Source organism: Anabrus simplex, chromosome 2 (assembly GCF_040414725.1).
Source record: "Anabrus simplex isolate iqAnaSimp1 chromosome 2, ASM4041472v1, whole genome shotgun sequence".
In the NCBI taxonomy this organism is placed as follows: domain Eukaryota; kingdom Metazoa; phylum Arthropoda; class Insecta; order Orthoptera; family Tettigoniidae; genus Anabrus; species Anabrus simplex.
Window position 1 is genome coordinate 14,169,751 of NC_090266.1, and position 20,874 is coordinate 14,190,624.

Here is a 20,874-nt window from a genome sequence, read left to right on the forward strand (position 1 = left end):
TGGACATGATTAGTGAGAAGTTTTGAACAGTAGACAGTAAGCAGGTTCAGGATATAGAAAGTGAATGGGTGGCATACAGGGATGCTGTAGCAGAAACAGCAAGGGAATGCCTAGGAACAACTGTGTGTAAAGATGGGAAAAGGCGAACATCTTGGTGGAATGATGAAGTGAGAGCAGCCTGTAAACGTAAAAAGAAGGCTTATCAGAAATGGCTCCAAACAAGGGCCGAGGCAGACAGGGATTTGTATGTAGATGAAAGAAACAGAGCGAAACAAATAGTTGTTTAATCCAAAAAGAAGTCATGGGAAGATTTTGGTAATAACCTGGAAAGGCTAGGTCAAGCAGCAGGGAAACCTTTCTGGACAGTAATAACGAATCTTAGGAAGGGAGGGAAAAAGGAAATGAACAGTGTTTTGAGTAATTCAGTGAACTCATAATAGATCCCAGGGAATGACTGGAGAGGTGGAGGGAATATTTTGAACATCTTCTCAATGTAAAAGGAAATCATCATGGTGGTGTTGCAAAGAGCCAAGCTCATGGGGAGGAGGAAAATGATGTTGGTGAAATTATGCTTGAGGAAGTGGAAAGGATAGTAAATAAACTCCATTGTCATAAGGCAGCAGGAATAGATGAAATTAGACCTGAAATGGTGAAGTATAGTGGGAAGGCAGGGATGAAATGGCTTCATAGAGTAGTAAAATTAGCATGGAGTGTTGATGAGGTACCTTCAGATTGGACAGAAGCAGTAATTGCACCTATCTATAAGCAAGGGAACAGGAAGGATTGCAACAACTATCGAGGTATCTCATTGATTAGTATACCAGGCAAAGTATTCACTGGCATCTTGGAAGGGAGGGTGCGATCAGTGGTTGAGAGGAAGCTGGATGAAAACCAGTGTGGTTTCAGACCACAGAGAGGCTGTCAGGATCAGATTTTCAGTATGCGCCAGGTATTTGAAAAATGCTACGAGAGGAATAGTCAGTTGTGTTTATGTTTCGTAGATCTAGAGAAAGCATATGACAGGGTACCGAGGGAAAAGATGTTCGCTATACTGGGGGACTATGGAATTAAAGGTAGATTATTAAATTCAATCAAAGGCATTTATGTTGACAATTGGGCTTCAGTGAGAATTGATGGTAGAATGAGTTCTTGGTTCAGGGTACGTACAGGAGTTAGACAAGGCTGTAATCTTTCACCTTTGCTGTTTGTAGTTTACGTGGATCATATGCTGAAAGGTATAAAATTGCAGGGAGGGATTCAGTTAGGTGGAGATGTAGTAAGCAGTTTGGCCTATGCTGACGACTTGGTCTTAATGGCAGACTGTGCCGAAAGCCTGCAGTCTAACATCTTGGAACTTGAAAATAGATGTGTAACTACCGCAAGCTATTGAAATACTGAACAGATAAACGTTGACTCAACTAAGTGTAAATAACAAGGATAATGGGCGCCACCTGCAAAACAATTGCAGGAATATTTAATTATGTAGAGCAACGAGCCACTCCCTCTCCCAAGGCGACGGTCATCAGGCTGATGAGGCTCCAGACTTGCTTTATAACCTTACCTGTTGCTATATAACTCCTGAAATTAAATTTGGGTAACATGCCAGGTTCAGCCTTACTCCACTGACAAAAGACTCACTTTAAGTTTGATTCTATGACTTTACTCCCAGAATAAGAACTAATACGTGACAAACACCAACAAAAATCAACACTTATGCAACCCACTTAGTGCTTGCTGTTTACATAGAGCAAATATACACAATACTACCCAACGAAATATATCTCTTCACGAGATTTATCCGTTTTCCGTCTACAAAGGCAAATTACACATCATTAAAATCACCAATAAAAAATAGAACATCATTATACTTTTAACATACCTCCAGGTAAGAGCCCCACTGCACTCCACTGTTACCGTGAATCCTAATCTGGTAGAGAAAAGTACGACGACTATTTCTCTACATATGGATGCAACCTTCTTTAAGACGAGCATCCCTAACCTTATTTACACTTCTTCGTCGACGTCTTGAATTCTTTCCAATTGCTGGCTGGACAGAAAGCTTTACATGTCCGGAGGCAAGCAAACAGCAAAATTCTCCATCAACTGAAGCTGCATACTCGGGTGACAAGTTCCAAACAAACACTTTCTTTTACAGAAAGTCCACTGCAAAGCCGGTAAGTCGTTGAGATTATACCATGTTCACTCCGCAACAGATACGAACAATAGCAGATCGCATAGCAAACTGCGCAAATACGTCACTCCCGCAGACCAGTACAAATGAGAAACACACAGTATCAGCATCAGAGTCGGAAACAGAATGAGAATCAGAATCAGAATGAGAATCAGAATCAGAATAACTCGCCGCACACGCGTACACACTTATATATGCTTGCTACACGTGGTTATAGCGTCCTGAAAAGTTTACTGGTAGCAATGCTCACACCGGCACTTCTTCCCGCGTCACTCTGTCAACCCAAACCTCGCTCAAAACAAAGCCCTCGCATTGGCTATCGAGTATCTGATGTGATATAGAACGTCCACTCATGTATGTCCACATTGATTCACTCCAATTCTTTAACCGATACAACCTGCCGTACCCCGTGTTTCCAAGCCACTTGTTGCAACACATCCAAATGACTTCAACCGTCTTTCCCGATATAGTCGCAGTTTTCCCGGTTGCACAATCCTTACGGCTAGGCCCTATTTACAGACTCTTACCCAAACGGAAATTTACACAAAATATAAATAATATAAATAATATAAATATAACTACACATTCTTCTTATAATATTACGTTTTTACATGGTAAATAAACAAAATTACATGATTTTAACATTACAAACTATATACGAAAATTTCCTAACCTAAAAACTCGGGGATCGTACATACGTACGGTTACAATACCTCCCTTTGATTTGTGAAGATTATATACAATACATCTGAGCAAATCACAGTCTTTTCAGTACAGCAGCCTACACAGCCTGTCAAAGTCACCCAGGATTTAAAGAAAATTCACACATTCTTCTTAACATACACAGAACATCTGAACTTACAATACTTCACCTTACATACCTCTTAAGATTGTGAATATTGTGTTTACCAATCATGTCACCTTTGTTAAACAACAGGTGATAAGCACACTTGCCAACTTTCTTACCTACTGTGTAAGGTCCCTGATACAATTTAAAAAACTTATGAATTTCTTTGTTGTCTGCAGATGAAATGTGTGGAACCTTTTGTAACACCTCCTCCCCTACTTCAAAACTATCTCCATGATGCCTCCCCTGCTGGATCATTCTCCTATCAGCTGACTTCCTTAAATTCTGCCTCGCTAAATCAATCACCTTTGAAGATACCACTTCTGCTGAGGGTAGGTTTACCCTGGTTGCCAATCTCACACAAAAACTCTCTTCCCATTCTTTCACACACAACTTACACAGACTTTAATTCGGAACACATATACATTTCACAATCAAAACATCCCTCCTGTTCTGAAAACACACCACAATCGCACCTCTTTCATCAATACTCTTCCACACTTCAATGAAATCATTCGTACGATCTTCAGCATCAGATATTCCACTCAACATACGTTTGAATCGACCTCCTGTTCTCTCATACACATTGTCACTCTCAATTTCTTTGAACTTTCTCCAAATACCAAAAAGCTTTCCAACACAATTACTCCTCATAAAATCTTCAAACCCTGAATCCCCATAATATTCACAACCACTCTTATGATTCTCATTATGCACAAAATGTGACCTAACCTCCACTTCACAAAGAATTTCACCCACAGCATCGACAGTTTTCCTCCACTCAGCCTTATCGGACATACCAGCTTCAACCACCTCAATCTCATTCACACAACCCTTCTCACACTTTCCTTCACTCACACTCTCTCTCTTCCTGAAATCACTGCTATCACTGAACTCGAGATCCCGACCATTACTACTAAATTCTCCCACTTCCATATCTTTCATCGCTGTTCCCACTCGCACATCATTCATGCCATCAGCACTGTTGCTCTTGACCCTCTTAATGGAAGTTTCATTAATCTCAAAATCATCACTACTCAGACACATTATCGACGTAACATTAATCTCCTCAATTACACCATCCTCTACAACATGATATGTCTTCCTCAAAGACTCCTCCTCCACAAAATAATCTTCATCACCTTTACAACTAACTTCCTTTTCAAGTTCTGCAACTTCCCGAAGAGCATCAATTACCACAGTGTTATCACCATCAATTTTAGCACATAGTAGGTCCTCCGACAAATCCTCCTCCTTTTCTTCACACCCCTCACCCCCAAAATCCCTCAAATCATCACCTTCCCTCCCTACATTATCAATTCCTTTCTCCACACTACTACCCCAATCATTAGCTGCCGTGCAATGCTTATCAATTAAATTAATTACCTCCTCCCCTACATTACTAATTTTATCACTTAATTCCTTCCCCTGATTACTAATTTGACTACTTAAATTATTCCCTTGATCAATCAATTTGGCCAACTGCTCCAATACTAACTTCATAAACTCATTATTACCCCCCATGCTACTTTGATTTTGATCACTACCTTCCCCTTCACCCCCCATTAAAATTCCATACACTTTTTCCATAGACATATTATCACTCTGAAAACTACTTTCATCAAACCTTGTGTGCTTGTTCCACAACTGCTCTCCTCATCATTAACTGACATACTTCCTTTATGCACTTTTCTCCTTCTCAAATTCATTACACTGCTATTACTCTTACTATTATTCATATTCCACTGATAAAACATAGAACTCAAAACATGACAACACCGATACATAACTCCTAACACAAGCTCACTAAAACACTGGACCAAATGTGCCTACCAAGGTCATATAGCAAGTCTGGATATCATTCTGCCTCACGTTGGCGGCGCCAATTGTAACTACTGCAAGCTATTGAAATACTGAACAGAAAAACGTTGACTCAGCTAAATGTAAATAACAAGGATAATGGGCGCCACCTGCAAAACAATTGCAGGAATATTTAATTATGTAGAGCAACGAGCCACTCCCTCTCCCAAGGCGACGGTCGTCAGGCTGACGAGGCTCCAGACTTGCTTTATAACCTTACCTGTTGCTATATAACCCCTGAAATTAAATTTGGGTAACATGCCAGGTTCAGCCTTACTCCACTGACAAAAGACTCACTTTAAGTTTGATTCTATGACTTTACTCCCAGAATAAGAACTAATATGTGACAAACACCAACAAAAATCAACACTTATGCAACCCACTTAGTGCTTGCTGTTTACATAGAGCAAATATACACAATACTACCCAACAAAATCATCTCTTCACGAGATTTATCCGTTTGCCGTCTACAAAGGCAAATTACACATCATGAAAATCACCAATAAAAAATAGAACATCATTATACTTTTAACATACCTCCAGGTAAGAGCCCCACTGCACTCCACTGTTACCGTGAATCCTAATCTGGTAGAGAAAAGTACGACGACTATTTCTCTACATATGGATGCAACCTTCTTTAAGACGAGCATCCCTAACCTTATTTACACTTCTTCGTCGACGTCTTGAATTCTTTCCAATTGCTGGCTGGACAGAAAGCTTTACATGTCCGGAGGCAAGCAAACAGCAAAATTCTCCATCAACTGAAGCTGCATACTCGGGTGACAAGTTCCAAACAAACACTTTCTTTTACAGAAAGTCCACTGCAAAGCCGGTAAGTCGTTGAGATTATACCATGTTCACTCCGCAACAGATACGAACAATAGCAGATCGCATAGCAAACTGCGCAAATCCGTAGCTCCCGCAGACCAGTACAAATGAGAAACACACAGTATCAGCATCAGAGTCGGAAACAGAATGAGAATCAGAATCAGAATGAGAATCAGAATCAGAATAACTCGCCGCACACGCGTACACACTTATATATGCTTGCTACACGTGGTTATAGCGTCCTGAAAAGTTTACTGGTAGCAACGCTCACACCGGCACTTCTTCCCGCGTCACTCTGTCAACCCAAACCTCGCTCAAAACAAAGCCCTCGCATTGGTATCGAGTATCTGATGTGCCATAGAACGTCCACTCATGTATGTCCACATTGATTCACTCCAATTCTTTACCCGATACAACCTGCCGTACCCCGTGTTTCCAAGCCACTTGTTGCAACACATCCAACTGACTTCAACCGTCCTTCCCGATATAGTCGCAGTTTTCCCGGTTGCACAATCCTTACGGCTAGGCCCTATTTACAGACTCTTACCCAAACGGAAATTTACACAAAATATAAATAATATAAATATAACTACACATTCTTCTTATAATATAACGTTTTTACATGGTAAATAAACAAAATTACATGATTTTAACTTTACAAACTATACACGAAAATTTCCTAACCTAAAAACTCGGGGATCGTACATACGTACGGTTACAGATGCAATGAGTATGGTATGAAAATTAGCCTCTCGAAGACTAAATTGATGTCGGCAGATAAGAAATCCAACAGAATTGAATGTCAGATTGGTGATACAAATCTAGAACAGGTCGATAATTTCAATTATTTAGGTTGTGTTTTTTTCCAGGATGGTAATATAGTAAGTGAGATTGAATCAAGGTGTAGTAAAGCTAATGCAGTGAACTAGGATTTGCGATCAGCAGTGTTCTGTAAGAAGGAAGTCAGCTCCCAGACGAAACTATCTTTTCATCGGTCTGTTTTCAGACCAACTTTGCTTTACGGGAGCGAAAGCTGGGTGGACTCAGGATATCTTATTCATAAGTTAGAAGTAACAGACATGAAAGTAGCAAGAATGATTGCTGGTACAAACAGGTGGGAACAATGGCAGAAGGGTACTCGGAATGAGGAGATAAAGGCTAATTTAGGAATGAACTCGATGGATGAAGCTGTACGCATAAACCGGCTTCGGTGGTGGGGTCATGTGAGGCGAATGAAGGAGGATAGGTTACCTAGGAGAATAATGGACTCTGTTATGGAGGGTAAGAGAAGTAGAGGGAGACCAAGACGACGATGGTTAGACTCTGTTTCTAACGATTTAAAGATAAGAGGTATAGAACTAAATGAGGCCACAACACTAGTTGCAAATCGAGGATTGTGGCGACGTTTAGTAAATTCTCAGAGGCTTGCAGACTGAACGCTGAAAGGCATAACAGTCTATAATGATAATGTATGTATGTATGTATGTATGTATGTATGTATGTATGTTATAGCATTTCTCAGCCATGATACAACTCCTATTACAATATCTGGTAAGTATATATCTATTATTTCTTAATTTGATTCCTTTGTTTACAATGCTTCTACAGTTAAGCACTTACATTTTTATGTCATCCCTACTTGATTTCCAGTTCCCTGTTCACTTAACTCCACTCCCTAGGCCACCCTGTTTCCCTGAATGTACCTGCCTATAACCCTTGTAAACAAGTTTCCTAACTTATATGTACCACTGCGGTTTAAGTGAAGGCCATCTGAGCGCAGATCCCTGTCTCCTACCCACCTATTAGGATCTAGAAGTCTCACTCCCAGTTTCCCACATACCCACTCCATAGTCTCATTTAAATCCCCAATCACCCTCCAGTCAGTATCCCTCCTACGCTGTATTCCACTGATAACTATCTCCGCTTCCTTAACCTTCGTCCATGCTGCATTTACCAAATCCCACACATCCCCTACTATGATGGTACTTACACCTGCTTGCCTTACGTTGTTAGTACCAACGTGAAACACTACCACCTTCTCCTTTCCCTCTTCCTTCTCTTCTACTTTCCTCAGCATCTGCCTCAACCTAATTCCTGGATAACACTTTCCCTGGTTCCCTTTCCTCCACACACTTTCCCCACGTGTCTAACGATGGAATCCCCCATGATCAGAGCCTCAACCCTACCCACCTCATTTGATACCCTCCCCTCCTCGTCAGCCCTATCTTCTCTCACTGCTGCAGAAGCTACTTCCTCCTCCCTTTTCTCCCTCCCATGACCCTGTTCCACCTATCTTTTCCTTTCCACTACAATACATTTAGCCTTTCCTACCTTTTCCCTTCCTCCTACTTCCACACATCTCAGCAACAGTTCCCTGTTCCTCATCTTCCCTCGATTGTTCTACATGCAGTGACTCGTACCAATTTCTCACAGACACCTGTCCTGAATTCTGATCCTGAACAGAGCCCCCTTAGCCTGCAATCTCCTTCCCCTTAAAACATTAGACCACCTGTCTTCTACAATTCCCCCATTTCCTTCCCATCCCTCCTTTACACCTACTGTATCCTGTACATTATTTGAGGGAGGCCTACTTTCCTTCATGTCCTCTGAGAGAATCCTAATTATCTCCCTCAAACTCTCATACTCCTTAATGCCTGGTCACACAAATAGAAATGAAAATTCCTACACTTGCACTGCTTAGCCATTATTTACGGAATCATGGGAAGGAAAGGAAAAATAAAATAACTTATTCTGCGCAAATAAAAATGAAAGGAAATAAATATTGCCTATAAAAATGAAAGGAAAGAAATATTGTCTAGGATAGTTCACAAAGATCACACAACAACAAGGTAATTAATATAAGCTACTACTACACTACAATACTACTTAGTTGTACGAATTTTTTTCTACAACACCCTAAAAGAATGAAAATTGCTGTTAATTGCTGAAAACCGAATGTAATGTACAAGAATTACGTCTACACAATTCTAAACTGCAGTTAAGTCTACCCTAATTACTGCAACAGAATTTTAGTAAGAGAGTTAATACAGATACCACAGATACCATGGATACTACAGATACTGAAAATGAATGAAAACCTACAACCTGTTTTCCAGTCATTGACCGGGTCAGGGATGGAATGAATGAAGCAGATTTAGGCTATTAGTACAGTGGGGTCGCCACTCCCAAGTGATTTATTAATGACTGATAGATGCTATGAAATGAGAATGGAGAGTGTTGCTGGAATGAAAGATGACAGGGAAAACCTGAGTACCAGGAGAAAAACCTGTCCCGCCTCCGCTTTGTCGAGCACAAATCTCACATAGAACGACCGGCATTTGAACCACGGTATCCAGCGGTGAGCGGCCGACGTGCTGACATCTGAGCCACGGAGGCTCTAACACTACACAAATATTTCACAGTAATAGAATAAACACACTAATTTATAATGAGATACCTAGAATAATACAGTACAATGATTTTAAACTATGTTCACATGTATCCTAATTATAATACAACAGGTTATTACTAAGCACAAACAGAAATGGAAATTACAATTAAAGTTTGAAATTTGCAAGACCACTCAAAATAATGGAATAAGCACTCTAATTTCTAATAAGTCACTACAATATACTACAACAGTTTTTAAACTATGTTCAGACGTATCCTAATTACAGTAGGTTATTATTTAGCACAAATAGAAATGAAAATTGCAATTAGGCCTAAAGTTTGAAATTCGCAAGAACTACCGTACTCGAGGATTACCAACAAAGTTAAACGCGTATACAGAAGATTATTTCTTTAGTATTACCTTATCCTACTATGCTCTAATAGAAATGAAAGCTTGCGTTTGGTTAAATGCTTAAGTATCGAAAGGATTGCCGTACACAAAGAAAAACATGAATATAACAGGCAAGATACTATCTAATATACCTTATCTTCACTACAATTCTCAACTGAAATGTGGTTATGTGTATATTACAGCTGGTGGATTACTATTATTTTCCTACTCCACAGGACAGAGAATAAAAGTGTCCTTAATTAGGCCTGCTGAAAAATACGAGGTTGTCTACAATAACTTTTCAAAAATATTTCAGTCAAAACTACTCCAACTACTCCAGGGACTTGAATTGCAATTACTGGGATATATGAATATTATTATTATTATTAGCTAACCACTCATAAATACTGAAAGATCGAGGGAGCGAAATATAAATTACGGATACTTTAACTACCTACTCAGACCTACAAATGATTGGAACACAAGATCAGCTGATTTTTATTTATATTTATTTGACTACACTACCGGTACACCCTTTGTTCACGACTGTAGCCAACAATGCAATATCTGAATATGAAGATCGACAATAATCAATAACAATGCAACGACTGTAAACCATTACCGTGTAATCTCTTTAACTTCTTCTTAAATGGAAGTTTACAGGCGTATGATGTTTTTTAATGTAGTACATTATTACCTTCGCAGTGGTTTGAACGGTTATCTATACGAAATACCGGAGAAGTTGCGGCGGAAGTTACGTTACTATTCCTTATGATAATCTGCCTTTGTAAGTATTATACCAACGGACCTACAGATGTTTACAAATATTTTTAAAGTTAATGTTATTACCTAAAGTATTTCCTAAACCTAAATTTGAAACAAGGTACACCTAGCTAGCCTACTTAACCTAGAAAACGTAATTTACTGGAGACCAACTGAATTACTTGTTATAAAATTTAAATAAATAACACTACTCCCAATTTCTACCAACAAGCACTAAACACACAATTACGCTATTTCGATAGGTTTTAACTACTTTATCACTACAATAATGCAAGAGCTCTACCAACAGCCAACCGTTCTCAAGTGCATCCAACAATGGAATATATTCCAGATGAGTGGTGGACCAACATATACTCATAGTCTGTTTTAATCAATACCTTTTTGCATGTGTTGCCATCATTTACACTTTATATGCGCAAGTGTCTGAATTTACAATGCCATTTGATGACACCCCATTTGGTGTATATTATGACCAATAATCATTAAGGGGACCATTTCTTAACTGTATGTTCCAGATCCACTTCAGATGACAAGTGCTAGTCCAAGTACTCCATATCCTGCCGTGACTCCTGTGCCTTTCAAGGCTCCAATCAATGTGGTAGGTGTATGCTTCTTGTTCGACTAATATATCTTTATGTTTTCAACTTATCTCTGAGAATGTATGATATCCAGATTATTTTGGTTGTTCAGTATGGAGGCTACTATTATTTAATTTAGAACAACTTACATGACAGACACAATTGTTTCATTTGTGTGCATAAGTCAGTCATTGTATTCTGATTAGTTAAGACATGACTGACGAGAGTAGTATTTTTTACAAAGAATGATTTAAGCTTCAGACCTCATCATGGGAGAGGATATTGTTTTTGTAAACTAGCTAGTAATATTGGCAGTATACACTGATGAACTGCCATGGTAGGGAAATGGTGTTCTGCTCGGTCCAGTGAATATGATAGAAGGGCATGACATGTAACAGCGAGGGCGTCATACTTCATATGGCTGTATGAGTAACAGTTGACTACAGGATGGGTAAGAGACGAGGCCTCAGCGCATTTGATTGCAGCTAGATTGTCGGTGCCAGATGTATGATCCACTCCATCTCTGAAGTTTTGCAGGCACTGGGCTCTCCCAGAGTCACTGTATCAAGAATGTACCGTGAGCACATGGGTTTGGGCGAAACCAGCAACGCTAGAATTGTATGTCATAGTATACGGGTCACCTCCATAAGAGCAAATGGACTGGCCACTGGACAGCAGCAGTACCATCCTGAACCATCTCCTCAACACCGCCACTGGATGCTCGAAGCGTGGAAAAAAGGCCCTCGGAACAGAAGAGTCTCAGTACACGCTGATGGCCAGGTACGAGTGTGCCGTCAGCCATATAAGGCAGTGGATCCCTCTTAGTCGTTGAGGCCAGTGGTCGTAGTATCCTTTGGGACACCTGCTACATCTGACATCTCTCACTGGCGAACGTTAGAGGAACCCACTGGCAGATCGTGTTCATTACAAGTAATGAAAATCATTTTTTCCGTATTGAAGGAATCTTAATATAATATAAGAAAATTTATTCTAACTTCAACCTATTCAATACAGTACAAGATGTTAACGTATTAGTTAAACATCGTTAAAATAGTTGAGACATGTTTCGCCCCTTCTGTGGGGCACCATCAGTCATATCAATATTTCAAAATTCTACCAGATGTCTGGTTGGAAATTATAAAAATATGTTGCATGAGTGAATACATTAAAAAAACATTTACAAGATCTTATCATTAAGAAAATATCAAATTGATTTAAAAATGTTACACTAGTGAACACGTTGGTGAATTTTTACTTAAAACAAGGCCGTCATATGTACAGTATTGACAATAATGGTAGCCTAACGTCTTATTTGATGGTAAGTTCAAAGACAGTTTAAATTTATATACATTGGGCTTGATAGCTGCAGTCGCTTAAGTGCGGCCAGTATCCAGTAATCGGGAGATAGTGGGTTCGAGCCCCACTGTCGGCAGCCCTGAAGATGGTTTTCCGTGGTTTCCCATTTTTACACCAGGCGAATGCTGGGGCTGTACCTTAATTAGGGCCACATCCGCTTCCTTCCCACTCCTAGGCCTTTCCTATCCCATCGTCGCCATAAGACATACCTGTGTCGGTGCGACGTAAAGCAAAAAAAAAAAAAATTATATACAGATATTGTGAATGAGTGCAGTCGTGAATAGTATACGGGTCACCTCCATAAGAGCAAATGGACTGGCCACTGGACAGCAGCAGTACCATCCTGAACCATCTCCTCAACACCGCCACTGGATGCTCGAAGCGTGGAAAAAACTTTTTTATTTTTATTTTTGCTAGTTGCTTTACGTCGCACCGACACAGATAGGTCTTATGGCGACAATGGGACAGGAAAGTGCTAGGAGTGGGAAGGAAGCGGCCGTGGCCTAAATTAAGGTACAGCCCCAGCATTCGCCTGGTGTGAAAATGGGAAACCACGGAAAACCATCTTCAGGGCTGCCGATAGTGGGGTTCGAACCTACTATCTCCCAAATACTGGATACTGGCCACACTTAAGTGACTGCAGCTATCGAGCTCGGTTTAATCAGAATTAGCTTCAAGATGTGAAATTTTGTATGTGATATTTGACCAGCTTCACAAACCTCTTAGCAATAAGGTAACAGCCCAACAACACTTAAGGTAAGTTTAAACTTCATAGTCTCAATTCCTTAATGCATTCATTCTTTTTCTTTTCCATCACTTCACTCAACTAATTAAGGACTTATCCTTCCTTTCAGATTTTCACATACGTAAGACAGCTCGACATCAGTTCCATCGCACAACGTTTCGACTGTCACCCATACAACCAATAAACTGACATCCCATTTTCCAACAACAGAAACACACGGAAAAACTTAAAAACAGTAGTCAGTTGGGAAGATTTAACGACATTTCAACCGCCCTCATTCAAGCCATTATTTTAACTTATCTCAGCATAGGTTCATTTTAAATCAAATATCAACTGTTCTTTACATGCACTAGGCACTCCGTCTTCATTGAGAGAGTCCAACGGAGGTGATTAGCCCATGGATACTTCGGTGAACTAATTTGTTTGAGTCTAAAATGTAATTAGTCAACATAGACATCCAATTTGAATTACGACGTAATGCAACATTTATACATGAGCTGGTCATAACATCACATACAAAATTACACATCTTGAAGCTAATTCTACCGAGCTCAATAGCTGCAGTTGCTTAAGTGCGGCCAGTATTCGGGAGATAGTAGGTTCGAACCACACTGTCGGCGGCCCTGAAGATGGTTTTCCGTGGTTTCCCATTTTCACACCAGGCAAAATCCTGGATCTGTACCTTAATTAAGGCCATGGCTGCTTCCTTCCCACTCCTAGCCCTTCCCTGTCCCATCGTCGCCATAAGACCTATCTGTGTCGGTGCGACGTAAAGCAAAAAAAAAAGCTAATTCTGATTAAACTACATCAAGAATGTAATATTGGGGTCAAAATTTTTTTAAATGGAAACTAATACAAATTTGGAATGCTTTTCCACAACACTTTACAATGTAAAATACGTGTACAGCAATTGTAATTATATGTATTCTGCATTCATTCACAATATTTGTATATAAATTTAAACTGTCTTTGAACTTACCATCAAATAAGACGTTAGGCTACCTTTATTGTCAATACTGTACTTATGACGGCCTTGTTTTAAGCAAAAATTCACCAACGTGTTCACTAGTGTAACATTTTTTAATCAATTTGATATTTTGTTAATGATAAGATCTTGTAAATATTTTTTTAATGTATTCACTCATGCAACATATTTTTATAATTTCCAACCAGACATCTGGTAGAATTTTGAAATATTGATATGACTGATGATGCCCCACAGAAGGGGCGAAACATGTCTCAACTATTTTAACGATGTTTAACTAATACGTTAACATCTTGTACTGTATTGAATAGGTTGAAGTTAGAATAAATGTTCTTACATTATATTAAGATCGTGTTCACCCGCTGTTCGCCTTCATTAAGCACCCTGCCGGTGACCTGTACCTACAGCAAAGCAATGCACCAGCCTATCGCTCCCGAATTGTAGCCAACCAGTTCAACGAGCTCATCTGCGGGAGGCTGTGCAGCAATCTTCAAATCTCTTGTGGAATCCATGTGTATATGGCAAGGTGGGTGTTGGAAATGAAGTGAAGGCAAAATGGGCAGAACATTTGGCACGTTTGCCCAATTAAGGACCTTGGCCTTCCATGATGACGGAATAATATGCATGCATTGAACCTCTGTGCTCTAAAATGTTTGTGGTGGAGCATTTCAAGATATAAATCTCATTCAAAAAGGAAATTGATTGTTGTTGTTGTTGTTGTTGTTGTTGTTGGAGTCATCAGTCCATAGACTGGTTTGATGCAGCTCTCCATGCCACCCTATCCTGTGCTAACCTTTTCATTTCTACATAACTACTACATCCTATGTCTTCTCTAATCTGCTTGTCATATTCGTACTTTGGTCTACCCCAAGCGTTCTTACAACGTACACTTCCCCCCAAAACCAACTGTACAAGACCTGGGTGTCGTAAGGTGTGCCCCATCATTCTATCTCTTCTTCTCGTCAAATTTAGCCAAATTCATCTCCTCTCACCATTTCGATTCAGTATCTCTTCATTCGTGATTCGATCTATCCATCTCACCTTCAGCATTCTTCTGTAACACCACATTTCAAAAGCTTCTATTCTCTTTCTTTCTGAGCTAGTTATCGTCCATGTTTCACTTCCATACAATGCCACGCTCCACACAAAAGTCTTCAAAAACATCTTTCTAATTCCGATATCAATGTTTGAAGTGAGCAAATTTCTTAAGAAAGCTCTTCCTCACTTGTGCTAGTCTACATTTTATGTCCTCCTTACTTCTGCCATCGTTAGTTATTTTACTACCCAAGTAACAATATTCATCTACTTCCTTTAATCTAATATTTCCTGCATCACCTGGCTTCGTTCGACCGCACTCCATTACTTTTGTTTTGGACTTTTTTTATTTTTATCTTGTATTCCTTCCCCAAGACTCAATCCATACCATTCAGCAATTTCTCCAGATCTTTTGCAGAGTCAGATAAAACAACAATATCATTGACAAATCTCAGGGGTTTGATTTCCTCTCCTTGAACTTTGATACCCGTTCCAAATTCCTCTTTGATTTCTTGTATTGCCTGTTCTATGTACATTTTGAAAAGGAGAGTGGACAAACTGCAGCCTTGCCTCAATCCTTTCTGGATTGCTGACTCTTTTTCAAAGCCCTCGATTCTTATCACTGCACACTGATTTTTGTATTGTCCTCTTTTCTGGGGTCGCTCAGTCGGCGGAGCGAGAGTCCCAAAGGGTGGAACGTTCGCAGGGCCAACTTTACTGTTTCGGGACAGACCTTCTGAATTATTTTGATTTGCAGGGCTATAGGTGTCTGGATAGGTGACATAGCATGAATAAAAGATCGGAACAAAATAACAATAACATTTATTAAATAAATAACAGTCTGGACAATGCATACGAGAAAAGGAAAAAAAAACTATTTACACAAATGTAACTCAAAATCGTCTGCTTCTGATTTGTAACGTGAATGTATGTGCACAGCATGCTCATGGGTTCCATTTGATTCAACCCATCTTCATTTAAACACCATCCAAAATCATGCTTCAGGTTAAATCCTCGATTTACCGAGCTTGATAGCTGCAGTCGCTTAAGTGCGGCCAGTATCCAGTATTCGGGAGATAGTAGATTCGAACCCCACTGTCGGCAGCCCTGAAAATGGTTTTCCGTGGTTTCCCATTTTCACACCAGGCAAATGCTGGGGCTGTACCTTAATTAAGGCCACGGCCGCTTCCTTCCCACTCCCAGCCCTTCCCTGTCCCATCGTCGCCATCAGACCTATCTGTGTCGGCGCGACGTAAAGCAAAAAAAAAAAAAAAAAAATCCTCGATCATTAAATTACACAATATTCCCTTGTGGGATAAATTTTTACAGATTTTACTACCCCTTCATATAAGTTCTGGGTAAATTCCTATCAATTAATTCTCATTAAATTACCACGTCCTTTTTGTGAAAGATATTAATTATTTTTATTTTACTAGAAATTTTCTTTATCTCGTTTTGGAGAATTCAGTAATATTTTTACTTCTAAAATTCTTTCCTAATACTCAGAAAATCCGCTTACAAAATACTTGGAATATCTCAGAACATTATCGTAAGAAAATCCTTCCACATTACATGGAAAATTCTTTACTAATATTTAACTTGGAAATTCTTTGACATTTGATTCAGAAATTCTTTGGCAAGTTTCCCCTCCTCTATAGATTATGTTCGAGTGGATTCTTTTATTGACAACTTTAAAAGATTAGTCACTTACTAATTTACGGTGGATAGATAGAGTATCACGTAGCGAAACGCGCAACCAACATAAACTAAAACTCCACTTGACAATAAACCACATAGAAAAATCACTAAAAGAATTAACACTTGTTGAAACACATGGATAAGCTGTCACACAATTACACAATTTTCCCCAATTATTTATCAGCAAATTATATCATAGTATCAAGGTTATTATTATTATTATTATTATTATTATTATTATTATTATTATTATTATTATTATTATTATTATTATTATTATTATTATTATTATGTCTACCTTCAGAACTAGGTTGAAGACCCTCACATTATTTGCATATAATATGAATCACCATGACCTGTGATGAATGACCAAAATATGAAGAATAAAAAAATTGAAGAAACAATCACCACCACCATCAGTGAGGGATACCTCAAAGAATGCACTTACAACCTCAGGGAAAGATAAAAGCAATTATCGAGTCATTACTTTACATAATATAAGTTGTTGAGCGTAAGTTTATTGTTATTCCCTGAATAATTAATCATATCGCCATAAATCACAATATCCATACGACTAACATGTACCCTAGCGGTCATCATGTTGTCTAATGTCATCAAATTTTATCATCGCAATCGTCACTCACATTTAATTCTCAACAACCATTTTAAATTGTTCCGACTCATTATTATTATTATTATTATTATTATTATTATACATACATACATTATCATTATAGACTGTTATGCCTTTCAGCGTTCAGTCTGCAAGCCTCTGAGAATTTACTAAACGTCGCCACAATCCTCGATTTGCAACTTGTGTTGTGGCCTCATTTAGTTCTATACCTCTTATCTTTAAATCGTTAGAAACCGAGTCTAACCATCGTCGTCTTGGTCTCCCTCTACTTCTCTTACCCTCCATAACAGAGTCCATTATTCTCCTAGGTAACCTATCCTCGTCCATTCGTCTCACATGACCCCACCACCGAAGCCGGTTTATGCGTACAGCTTCATCCATCGAGTTCATTCCTAAATTAGCCTTTATCTCCTAATTTCGAGTACCCCCCTGCCATTGTTCCCACCTGTTTGTACCAGCAATCATTCTTGCTACTTTCATGTCTGTTACTTCTAACTTATGAATAAGATATCCTGAGTCCACCCAGCTTTCGCTTCCGTAAAGCAAAGTTGGTCTCAAAACAGACCGATGTAAAGATAGTTTCGTCTGGGAGCTGACTTCCTTCTTACAGAATACTGCAACTGCGAGCTCACTGCATTAGCCTTACTACACTTTGATTCAATCTCACTTACTATATTACCATCCTGGGTGAACACACAACCTAAATACTTGAAATTATCAACCTGTTCTAGCTTTGTATCACCAATCTGACATTCAATTCTGTTGAATTTCTAACCTACGGACATCAATTTAGTCTTCGAGAGGCTAATTTTCATACCATACTCATTGCACCTATTTTCAAGTTCCAAGATATTAGACTGCAGGCTTTCGGCACAGTCTGCCATTAAGACCAAGTCGTCAGCATAGGCCAAACTGCTTACTACATATCCACCTAACTGAATCCCTCCCTGCCATTTTATACCTTTCAGCAGATAATCCATGTAAACTACAAACAGCAAAGATGAAAGATTACAGCCTTGTCTAACTCCTGTAAGTACCCTGAACCAAGAACTCATTCTACCATCAATTCTCACTGAGGCCCAATTGTCAACATAAATGCCTTTGATTGATTTTAATAATCTACCTTTAATTCCATAGTCCCCCAGTATGGCGAACATCTTTTCCCTCGGTACCCTGTCATATGCTTTCTCTAGATCTACGAAACATAAACACAACTGCCTATTCCTCTCGTAGCATTTTTCAATTACCTGGCGCATACTGAAAATCTGATCCTGACGACAGCCTCTCTGTGGTCTGAAACCACACTGGTTTTCATCCAACTTCCTCTCAACCACTGATCGCACCCTCCCTTCCAAGATGCCAGTGAATACTTTGCCTGGTATACTAATCAATGAGATGCCTCGATAGTTGTTGCAAACCTTCCTGTTTCCTTGCTTGTAGATAGGTGCAATTACTGCTTTTGTCCAATCTGAAGGTACTTTACCAACACTCCACGCTAATTTTACTAGTCTATGAAGCCATTTCATCCCTGCCTTCCCACTATACTTCACCATTTCAGGTCTAATTTCATCTATTCCTGCTGCCTTATGACAATGGAGTTTATTTACTATCCTTTCCACTTCCTCAAGCATAATTTCACCAACATCATTTTCCTCCTCCCCATGACCTTGGCTGTTTGCAACACCACCATGATGATTTCCTTTTACGTTGAGAAGATGTTCAAAATATACCCTCCACCTCTCCAGTGATTCCCTGGGGTCTATTATGAGTTCACCTGAATTACTCAAAACACTGTTCATTTCCTTTTTCCCCACCCTTCCTAAGATTTTTTTATTACTGTCCAGAAAGGTTTCCCTGCTGCTTGACCTAGCCTTTCCTGGTTGTTATCAAAATCTTCCCATTACTTCTTTTTGGATTCAACAACTATTTGTTTCGCTCTGTTCCTTTCATCTGCGTACCAATCCCTGTCTGCCTCGGCCCTTGTTTGGAGCCATTTCTGATAAGCCTTCTTTTTACGTTTACAGGCTGCTCTCACTTCATCATTCCACCAAGATGTTCGCCTTTTCCCATCTTTACACACAGTTGTTCCTAGGCATTCCCTTGCTGTTTCTACTACAGCATCCCTGTATGCCACCCATTCACTTTCTATATCCTGAACCTGCTTACTGTCTACTGTTCGAAACTTCTCACTAATCATGTCCATGTACTTCTAATTTCCTCGTCCTGGAGATTTTCTACCCTTATTCGTTTGCAGACAGATTTCACTTTCTCTACCCTAGGCCTAGAGATACTTAGTTCACTACAGATCAGATAGTGGTCTGTATCATCAAAAAATCCCCGAAAAACTCTTACATTCCTAATAGATTTCCTGAATTCAAAGTCTGTTAAGATATAGTCTATTATGGATCCGGTACCCCTAGCCTCCCGTGTGTAGCGGTGAATAGCCTTATGCTTGAAGAATGTATTCGTAACAGCTAAACCCATACTAGCACAGAAGTCCAGCAAACGCTTCCCATTCCCATTAGCTTCCATATCTTCCCCACATTTACCAATCACCCTTTCGTATCCTTCAGTTCTATTCCCAAATCTCGCATTGAAATCGCCCATTAGCACTATTCTATCCTTGCTGTTGACCCTGACCACGATGTCACTCAATGCTTCATAAAACTTGTCAACTTCATCCTCATCTGCACCCTCACATGGTGAATACACGGACACAATTCTTGTCTTAATTCCTCCCACTGACAAATCTACCCACATCATTCGCTCATTTACATGCCTAACAGAAACTATGTTGCGTGCAATGGTATTCCTGATAAAGAGCCCTACCCCAGACTCTGCCCTTCCCTTTCTAACACCCGTCAAGTACACCTTATAATCTCCTATCTCTTCCTCATTATCTCGCCTTACCCGAATATCACTTACTCCTAGCACATCCAGATGCATCCTCTTTGCTGACTCAGCCAGTTCTACCTTCTTTCTTCCATAAGCCCCATTAATATTGATAGCTCCCCATCGAATTCCATTTTGTTCGCCAAGTTGTTTCCAAGGAGTCCCTCGCCTGTCAAATGGGAGTGGGACTCCATTACTCCCATAGGTCCGAGGCTTGCTTAAAGTGTTCTGAGCTCGGTAAATTCATGAAGCAGGATGCTGCCCTACTTGCACATAGTCCAAGTGAGGATCTCTCCTCTAACGGGTTATGGACCACCGGTGAATTGTGTAGTCCTAGCCGCCTGAGCACAAGGAGGGCCACGACCCAGAATATGTCCGAGATGCCCACTCCCATTCCATAGCAACTGGTATCCCGACTCTCAGGACCACTTACTAGGCCACTCAACCATTGCCCGTGGTTCACAAACTAGGACGTGACTACAGTAACCCACAAACATGAACCATTATTATTATTATTATTATTATTATTATTATTATTATTATTATATCCCTGATTATTACTTCTAAACGGATCTTCTCAATGAGCTGCCTACTGTCCATAGCTATCACCTTCCCTTCTAAGATCAGACTTACTTCACAAATCATTTCTTTACCAAAGCTT

At 39.6% G+C, this 20,874-nt stretch overlaps 1 protein-coding gene across 3 annotated transcripts in view; it reads left to right on the forward strand.

Annotated features, from left to right (window-relative positions):
* The window catches only part of LOC136863895 (pelle-like serine/threonine-protein kinase pik-1), a 630,261-nt gene that overhangs the window by 581,470 nt on the left and 27,917 nt on the right, over positions 1 to 20,874 (forward strand). For all 3 annotated transcript variants that reach the window (XM_067140300.2, XM_068226049.1, XM_068226048.1), the window contains exon 11: positions 10,806 to 10,888. In XM_067140300.2, the coding sequence (XP_066996401.2) occupies positions 10,806 to 10,888 (83 nt within the window). The remainder of the gene's footprint in view (positions 1 to 10,805; positions 10,889 to 20,874) is intronic.